The sequence below is a fragment of the Haliotis cracherodii genome, unplaced genomic scaffold (genome assembly GCF_022045235.1).
Source record: "Haliotis cracherodii isolate W230 unplaced genomic scaffold, xgHalCrac1.p SCAF_12, whole genome shotgun sequence".
Classification (NCBI taxonomy): Eukaryota; Metazoa; Mollusca; class Gastropoda; order Lepetellida; family Haliotidae; genus Haliotis; species Haliotis cracherodii.
In genome coordinates this window covers 18,398,710-18,407,962 of record NW_027266267.1, presented here as the reverse complement: position 1 = coordinate 18,407,962, position 9,253 = coordinate 18,398,710, and the positions used below count along the sequence as shown (strand labels likewise).

At 46.2% G+C, this 9,253-nt stretch overlaps 1 protein-coding gene across 1 annotated transcript; it reads right to left on the bottom strand.

Moving 5' to 3' along the window:
• Positions 1 to 376: 376 nt before the first annotated feature.
• LOC139457137 (uncharacterized) lies at positions 377 to 8,375 on the bottom strand. Its single transcript, XM_071238566.1, has 5 exons — positions 8,355 to 8,375; positions 4,377 to 4,594; positions 3,041 to 3,679; positions 1,803 to 2,441; positions 377 to 827 (listed from the first exon to the last, which is right to left on the bottom strand). The coding sequence occupies exons 1-5, from the start codon at positions 8,373 to 8,375 to the stop codon at positions 377 to 379; spliced, it is 1,968 nt and encodes a 655-aa protein (XP_071094667.1).
• Between the last annotated feature and the right edge of the window lie 878 nt (positions 8,376 to 9,253).

Sequence of the window (9,253 nt, the reverse complement as noted above, 5' to 3'; positions counted from 1 at the left end):
GTAGGGTGTTCCGGGAATGTTCCTCTGTGGTATTGGAGTGTTATTGCCGTAAGGTGTTCCGGTGATGTACCTCTGTGGTATCGGGGTGTTATTGCCGTAGGGTGTTCCGGGAATGTTCCTCTGTGGTATCGGGGTGTTATTGCCGTAGGGTGTTCCGGGAATGTTACTCTGTGGTGACGGTGTGTGATTGATGTAGGGTGTTCCGGTAATGTTCCTCTGTGGTATCGGGGTGTTATTGGTGTAGGGTGTTCCGGGAATATTCCTCTATGGTGACGGTGTGTGATTGATGTAGGGTGTTCCGGCGAAGTTCCTCTGTGGTTTCGGGGTGTTATTGGTGTAGAGTGTTCCGGGGATGTTCCTCTGTTGTGTGGGGGTGTTATTGCCGTAGGGTGTTCCGGGGATGTTCCTCTGTGTTATAGATGTAGGATGTTTCGGGGATGTCCCTCTGTGGTGTCGGGGTGTTATCGATGTAGGATGTTTCGGGTATGTCCATCTGTGGTATCGGGGTGTTATTGCCGTAGGATGTTTTGGGGATGTCCCTCTGTGGTGTCGGGGTTTTATTGATGTAGGGTGTTCCGGTGATGTACATCTGTAGTATCGGGGTGTTATTGCCGTAGGGTGTTCCGGGAATGTTCCTCTGTGGTGACGGTGTGTTATTGATGTAGGGTGTTCCGGGGATGTTCCTCTGTGGTTTCGGGGTGTTATTGCCGTAGGGTGTTCCGGGAATGTTCCTCTGTGGTGACGGTGTGTTATTGATGTAGGGTGTTCCGGAGATGTTCCTCTGTGGTTTCGGGGTGTTATTGGTGTAGGGTGTTCCGGGAATGTTCCTCTATGGTGACGGTGTGTGATTGATGTAGGGTGTTCCGGTAATGTTCCTCTGTGGTGACGGTGTGTTATTGATGTAGGGTGTTCTGGGGATGTTCCTCTGTGGTATCGGGGTTTTATTGCCGTAGGGTGTTCCGGGAATGTTCCTCTGTGGTGACGGTGTGTTATTGATGTAGGGTGTTCCGGGGATGTTCCTCTGTGGTTTCGGGGTGTTATTGGTGTAGGGTGTTCCGGGAATGTTCCTCCATGGTTTCGGGGTGTTATTGGTGTAGAGTGTTCCGGGGATGTTCCTCTGTTGTGTGGGGGTGTTATTGCCGTAGGGTGTTCCGGGGATGTTCCTCTGTGTTATGGATGTAGGATGTTTCGGGGGTGTCCCTCTGTGGTATCGGGGTGTTATTGATGTAGGTTGTTTCGGGGATGTCCCTCTGTGGTTATCGGGGTGTTATTGCCGTAGGATGTTCCGGGGATGTCCCTCTGTGGTGTCGGGGTTTTATTGATGTAGGGTGTTCCGGTGATGTACCTCTGTGGTATCGGGGTGTTATTGCCGTAGGGTGTTCCGGGAATGTTCCTCTATGGTGACGGTGTGTTATTGATGTAGGGTGTTCCGGGGATGTTCCTCTGTGGTTTCGGGGTGTTATTGCCGTAGGGTGTTCCGGGAATGTTCCTCTGTGGTGACGGTGTGTTATTGATGTAGGGTGTTCCGGAGATGTTCCTCTGTTGTTTTGGGGTGTTATTGGTGTAGGGTGTTCCGGGAATGTTCCTCTATGGTGACGGTGTATGATTGATGTAGGGTGTTCCGGGAATGTTCCTCTGTTGTATCGGGGTGTTATTGGTGTAGGGTGTTCCCGGAATGCTACTCTGTGGTGACGGTGTGTTATTGATGTAGGGTGTTCCGGGGATGTTCCTCTGTGGTTTCGGGGTGTTATTGGTGTAGGGTGTTCTGGGGATGTTCCTCTGTTGTGTGGGGGTGTTATTGCCGTAGGGTGTTCCGGGGATGTTCCTCTGTGTTTATCGGGGTGTTATTGGTGTAGGGAGTTCCGGGGATGTTCCTCTGTGGTGTCGGGGTGTTATTGATGTAGGGTGTTCCGGGAATGTTCCTCTGTGGTGACGCTGTGTTATTGATGTAGGGTGTTCCGGGGATGTTCCTCTGTGGTTTCGGGGTGTTATTGCCGTAGGGTGTTCCGGGAATGTTCCTCTGTGGTGACGGTGTGTTATTGATGTAGGGTGTTCTGGGGATGTTCCTCTGTGGTATCGGGGTGTTATTGCCGTAGGGTGTTCCGGGAATGTTCCTCTGTGGTGACGCTGTGTTATTGATGTAGGGTGTTCCGGGGATGTTCCTCTGTGGTTTCGGGGTGTTATTGCCGTAGGGTGTTCCGGGAATGTTCCTCTGTGGTGACGGTGTGTTATTGATGTAGGGTGTTCTGGGGATGTTCCTCTGTGGTATCGGGGTGTTATTGGTGTAGGGTGTTCCGGGGATGTTCCTCTGTGGTGACGGTGTGTTATTGGTGTAGAGAGTTCCGTGGATGTTCCTCTGTTGTGTGGGGGTGTTATTGCCGTAGGGTGTTCCGCTGATGTTCCTCTGTGTTATGGATATAGGATGTTTCGGGGGTGTCCCTCTGTGGTATAGGGGTGTTATTGATGTAGGTTGTTTCGGGGACGTCCCTCTGTGGTATCGGGGTGTTATTGCCGTAGGATGTTCCGGGGATGTCCCTCTGTGGTATCGGGGTGTTATTGATGTAGGGGGTTCCGGAGATGTTCCTCTGTTTTTTCGAGGTGTTATTGGTGTAGGGTGTTCCGGGAATGTTCCTCTATGGTGACGGTGTGTGATTGATGTAGGGTGTTCCGGAGATGTTCCTCTGTGGTTTCGGGGTGTTATTGCCGTAGGGTGTTCCGGGAATGTTCCTCTGTGGTGACGGTGTGTTATTGATGTAGGGTGTTCCGGAGATGTTCCTCTGTTGTTTTGGGGTGTTATTGGTGTAGGGTGTTCCGGGAATGTTCCTCTATGGTGACGGTGTATGATTGATGTAGGGTGTTCCGGGAATGTTCCTCTGTTGTATCGGGGTGTTATTGGTGTAGGGTGTTCCCGGAATGTTACTCTGTGGTGACGGTGTGTTATTGATGTAGGGTGTTCCGGGGATGTTCCTCTGTGGTTTCGGGGTGTTATTGGTGTAGGGTGTTCTGGGGATGTTCCTCTGTTGTGTGGGGGTGTTATTGCCGTAGGGTGTTCCGGGGATGTTCCTCTGTGTTTATCGGGGTGTTATTGGTGTAGGGAGTTCCGGGGATGTTCCTCTGTGGTGTCGGGGTGTTATTGATGTAGGGTGTTCCGGGAATGTTCCTCTGTGGTGACGCTGTGTTATTGATGTAGGGTGTTCCGGGGATGTTCCTCTGTGGTTTCGGGGTGTTATTGCCGTAGGGTGTTCCGGGAATGTTCCTCTGTGGTGACGGTGTGTTATTGATGTAGGGTGTTCTGGGGATGTTCCTCTGTGGTATCGGGGTGTTATTGCCGTAGGGTGTTCCGGGAATGTTCCTCTGTGGTGACGCTGTGTTATTGATGTAGGGTGTTCCGGGGATGTTCCTCTGTGGTTTCGGGGTGTTATTGCCGTAGGGTGTTCCGGGAATGTTCCTCTGTGGTGACGGTGTGTTATTGATGTAGGGTGTTCTGGGGATGTTCCTCTGTGGTATCGGGGTGTTATTGGTGTAGGGTGTTCCGGGGATGTTCCTCTGTGGTGACGGTGTGTTATTGGTGTAGAGAGTTCCGGGGATGTTCCTCTGTTGTGTGGGGGTGTTATTGCCGTAGGGTGTTCCGGGGATGTTCCTCTGTGTTATGGATATAGGATGTTTCGGGGGTGTCCCTCTGTGGTATAGGGGTGTTATTGATGTAGGTTGTTTCGGGGACGTCCCTCTGTGGTATCGGGGTGTTATTGCCGTAGGATGTTCCGGGGATGTCCCTCTGTGGTATCGGGGTGTTATTGCCGTAGGGTGTTCCGGGAATGTTCCTCTATGGTGACGGTGTGTTATTGATGTAGGGGGTTCCGGAGATGTTCCTCTGTTTTTTCGAGGTGTTATTGGTGTAGGGTGTTCCGGGAATGTTCCTCTATGGTGACGGTGTGTGATTGATGTAGGGTGTTCCGGAGATGTTCCTCTGTGGTGACGGTGTGTTATTGATGTAGGGTGTTCCGGAGATGTTCCTCTGTGGTATCGGGGTGTTATTGGTGTAGGGTGTTCCGGGAATGTTACTCTGTGATGACGGTGTGTTATTGATGTAGGGTGTTCCGGGGATGTTCCTCTGTGGTTTCGAGGTGTTATTGGTGTAGAGTGTTCCGGGGATGTTCCTCTGTTGTGTGGGGGTGTTATTGCCGTAGGGTGTTCCGGGGATGTTCCTCTGTGTTTATCGGGGTGTTATTGGTGTAAGGTGTTGTGGGGATGTTCCTCTGTGGTGTCGGGGTGTTATTGCCGTAGGGAGTTCCGGGGATGTTCCTCTGTGGTTATCGGGGTGTTATTGGTGTAGGGTGTTCCGGGGATGTTCCTCTGTGGTGTCGGAGTGTTATTGCCGTAGGGTGTTCCGGAGATGTTCCTCTGTGATTATTGAGGTGTTATTGATGTAGGGTGTTCCGGGGATGTTACTTTGTGGTGTCGGGGTGTTATTGCCGTAGGGTGTTCCGGAGATGTTCCTCTTTGGTATCAGGGTGTTATTGGTGTAGGGTGTTCCGGGGAAGTTCCTCTGTGGTGTCGGGGTGTTTTTGGTGAAGGGTGTTCTGGAGATGTTCCTCTGTGATTATTGGGGTGTTATTGATGTAGGGTGTTCCGGGGATGTTCCTCTGTGGTATCGGGGTGTTATTGGTGTAGGGTGTTACGGAGATGTTCCTCTTTGGTATCGGGGTGTTTTTGGTGTAGTGTGTTCCGGGGATGTCCTGGATTGTACCGAAGATGTTTCTCCCGGGTGTCGTTGTGTTAAAGTAGCAGGTTTTTGTGGTGATATTGTTGTGGCTTCTTTCCGAGGATGTGGTGTCTAGATGATCCTATTGAGGTGTCAAAGATATATTATAGTGAGGGTCGAGGTGTTATTGTAGAATATATATCATTGAGGGATGTTGGGGCGATAGTGCTTTTGGTGTCTATGATATACTTTTGTGGGGTTTGAGGTGATAATATTGTGTGTGTCAAGCATATATTGTTGATGGTGCAGAGGGAAAAGTATTCAGGGGTGTCGAGATGATAATGTTGTCGCTTGTAGAGAATATATTATTAAGGGTTGTCGGGGTGATAATAGTGTGAGTGTTGAGGATACATTGTTATTGGGTGTCGATGATGTATTTTTGTGGGGTATGAAAGTGAGATTTTTGTGAGTGTCGGGGATATATCATTTTGGGTGTCAAGTGTTTGTGTTGGTGTGGATATGATATTGCTGTGGGCTTTTCCGGGGATGTTCCCCGGTGGTGTTAATTGATGCAGAGTGGTGAGGTGATGCCTCTTCCGATTGTCGGGGTGTTATTGCTGTAGGGTGTTGAGGTGAGATTTTTGTGGGTTCTTCCCAAGTAATATTGTTGTGGGATATATTAGTGAGGAGTGTCGAGATGCTGTTCATGTTATGGATATATTGTTATGGGTGTGTAAATGTAGGTGATAATATTGTGGTTATAGAGAATATATTATTGTAAGGGTCGACGTGCTATTGTTGTGGAAGTTGAGGATAAATTATTGAGGGGTGTCGAGATGATAATGTTGTTAATGTTATGGATATATTGTTATGGGTGTGTAAATGTAGGTGATAATATTTTGGTTATGGAGAATATATTATTGTAAGGGTCGACGTGCTATTGTTGTGGAAGTTGAGGATAAATTATTGAGGGGTGTCGAGATGATAATGCTTTTGGTATCTATATATTGTTGTGGGGTTCTGGGGGATACTATTGTGGGTGTCAATGATATATTGTTGGGTGTGTTGAGGATATGTTTTTGAGGGGTGTCCAGGTGATTAATGTGAGTGTCAAGAATATATTGGTATGGGGTGTCGCTGATATTTTGCTGTGTGGTGTGGAAGTGATACTGTTTTGGGTGTCGGGATATATTTTTGGGGGATGTCGAGGATTTTGTGTTGGTGTAGAGGTGATATTGCTGTGGTTGCCAAGGATATTTTGTTTTGGGATGTCGAGGTGATATCGTTGCAGGTTGTCCAATAGAGTAATGGGTTGACATGTTATTTATGAAGAATGATTGGATACTGTTGGACGCGGCAAATAGGGCTGGGACGGGTAACTCGGGTACTCGAGTCGGGTGGGTACTGAGTTGGACCCGGGTACCCACAGGACTACCCAGACCCGTGGTTAGTCATGTGATATATATTTTTATGACATTAAAAATACAATAAAATGTCATGGTTACACTTTATTTGTACAAGTCACTAATGTTCGCATTTCTTTCTGACTGTGCACACATTCCTTCTGATTTTTATATGTTTGAGTAAAGACAAATCTTCAGTCAACTTCAGTGTATAGACAATCACATCGTTTTATACTATATATAAATACGTTTTGCCAGGGCTCGTAATTAGGCAGCAAACGTTTATTTTCGTTGAAATCTATTGTTATGAACTATTACACTGGATATGTCCGAGGTGTCACGATGACATTGTTGTAAGGCGTCGCGAGATAACCTGTATTAAGAGCGAGACATTACCCGTTTCTATGTTTCTACTACTACTACTACTACTACTACTACTACTACTACTACTACTACTACTACTACTACTACCACTACTTCCACTACTACTGCTGCTACTCCTACTACTCCTGCTGCTGCTACTGCTACTACTGTTGCTGCTACTACTACTACCACTACTTCCACTACTACTGCTGCTACTCCTACTACTCCTGCTGCTGCTACTGCTACTACTGTTGCTGCTACTACTACTACTACTACTCCTGCTGCTGCTGCTACTACTACAACTACTACTACTGATGCTGATGCTGATGCTACAACTACTACTATCCCTGCTGATGCTACTACTACTACTACTACTACTACTACTACCACCACTACTACTACTACTCCTGCTGCTGCTACTACTACAACTATTACTTTTATACTACTACTAACACCACTACTACTACTACTGCTAATAATAATAATTATAATAATAGCACTACATAATAGGTGCAGGGTTGCGTCCATTGGGCAAGCATGAAACCCAGGTCGTCCCGATTCTGTTTCTAGATTTGTCAGCACCATACCCCTGCTCGTGGTAAACGTCTGAGACCTGCATCACTTGGGGCTTTCCTCCCACATTAAGCTGACACACCGTGATATAACTGGAATACTGTTAAAAGCGGCGGTTAACATGACACACACTCACTCACATAACAGCAGAACCCGTAAAATAATATGTGTTCATATTAGTAAATGTATCGACAGGGATAAGAAATTAAATCATTTTATCTTAAACTGAATCTGTACCTGTCTATAAACTGTTTTGACCCGGCATAACACACATTCGGTGCAATAGATAATATGTTCTGGAACAATACGTTGAATTCCACTAATCTTTGGTTGAACGTAAGAAGTGATCAAACTGCTGCTGCTGCGGGTGCACATGCACGTAACGTGACACCCATTCCTCATCCCAAATGTTACCTGTGTTACAGTAATCTACGCCTTATACATGTTGGGCGGTGTGGTTGCTGAAATTGGCGTAAAACCGGACTCACTCATTCACTCTCCTTATGCCTGTATGTCTCCTCCAGGGCCCAATTGCACAAAACGATCTTAGTGCTAAGACTATTGTGAGCCTATGTTAAAGTATGGGAGTTAAGATCATCTTAGCACTAAGATCGCTTTGTGCAAGTGGGCCCTGGTGTCTTATCATCAGTTCATGCACATAGTTCACCGTAGACCATGAAATGTGGTGTTGGGTAACGAAATCCCCAAATTTCCGAACACTACATTCAAAACGGGACAATTTCTGATAGCATACAACAAGAGACTATTTAATATCAGTGTTTTCTTTAATAATGCAAAGAAAGCTTTTGTTGTCTTCTCTACCAACATGTTTATTGCTTTTGTAAATAACCCTAACAGGTTTCTCAATAAGGAATTCTGTTATTGCTGTGAGTGAGTGAGTGAGTGAGTGAGTGAGTGAGCGAGTATGGTTTTACGGCGCTTTTAGCAATATTCCAGCAATATCACAGCAAGGGACACCAGAAATGGGCTTCATACATTGGTACACATGTATGGAATCGAACCCGGGTTTTCGGCGTGATGAGCGAACACATTAACCAGTAGCTATAGGCTACCCCAACGCCAAATGTGAAATATAGAATATAAGAACAAAAAATACCTCGAAAATAACAACATCTCTCACTTGACAGATTTCATGTATTTAAGGGCTGAGTATAGATGACGACTAGAGTAGTCATCATCATCATCATCATCATCATCATCATCATCATCATCATACCCACCCGTAGCCCAACCCCGATATCATTGCGTTCTGCCCCACGTTGACAGCCTAGCGTCGACACCCATGCCCTAACCCACACGGCCTCGACCCACATTCCCCGACCCCACACGGCCTCGACCTACATGTACATACCCCTATCGCGCACAAAGCGGCAGGGTAGAGTTCAACAGGATATCACGTGATGTTGATTATCTTTAAACAGTTATGAACAACCGTTCAGAATCAGGTGTTGTTGATTACACCCGGCACTTTATACCCTGTGCAAGTAATGCGTGCTGAAGTGACATTGCCATACTACTAAATCTGTTTCGGTAGTAGTTTTTCAGCATGGGTTAATCATTTTTGGAAAAGAACAAGAGAACCCAAAACCAGATATAAGTATCGTTTGCCTGGTGTACACTTACATGGTACGTGAGAAATATAGAATAATAGCGGTGCATAGAAACGAAAAAATACATAAATTTAAGTATTAACGACTACATAAGAATAAAGCTTAGAGTGTTTGGTCATAAGTTAAAAGGTACACACATTACGCAGCACATAGTTGTACCTCGATGTGATGAGGTTTTCGTGGGTTACGTGATGGTGCATCCTGCCTAAACAAGCATCTAACTTTTACACCAGGCTCGATGTTTGAAATTCATGCTTTCGTGTAATCTATGTTCACCATATTTGTAAATATATTCTCTATTCTTATTTCAATTCCCATGCTTAAGTAATGTGTTCCTTGTATGAACGTTTAAAGGCTATGGACATTATGACACAGTGTACAGTCTCGCCTGTAATGCCGGGTGAAAGGTGTGTTGGAAACAAGTGATGGTTATATTTGTCATGTAACGAGGTTGTTGGAAACACGTGATGATTAGATTTGTGATGTAACGAGGTTTTCGGAAATACGTGATGATTATATTTGTGATGTGATGCGGTTGTCGGAAACAAGCAATGGTTATATTTGTGATGTAATGAGGTTGT

Excerpts from the sequence above, each read along its gene's own strand:
- LOC139457137 (XM_071238566.1), bottom strand. The coding sequence starts at position 8,375 with ATGTGGGTCGAGGCCGTGTGG. Across the intron at positions 3,680-4,376 it reads CATCTCCGGAACACCCTACG|AGGGACACCCCCGAAACATC; the intron begins GCAATAACACTC and ends CCTATACCACAG. Across the intron at positions 828-1,802 it reads CATCCCCGGAACACCCTACG|GAACATTCCCGGAACACCCT; the intron begins GCAATAACACCC and ends GTCACCATAGAG.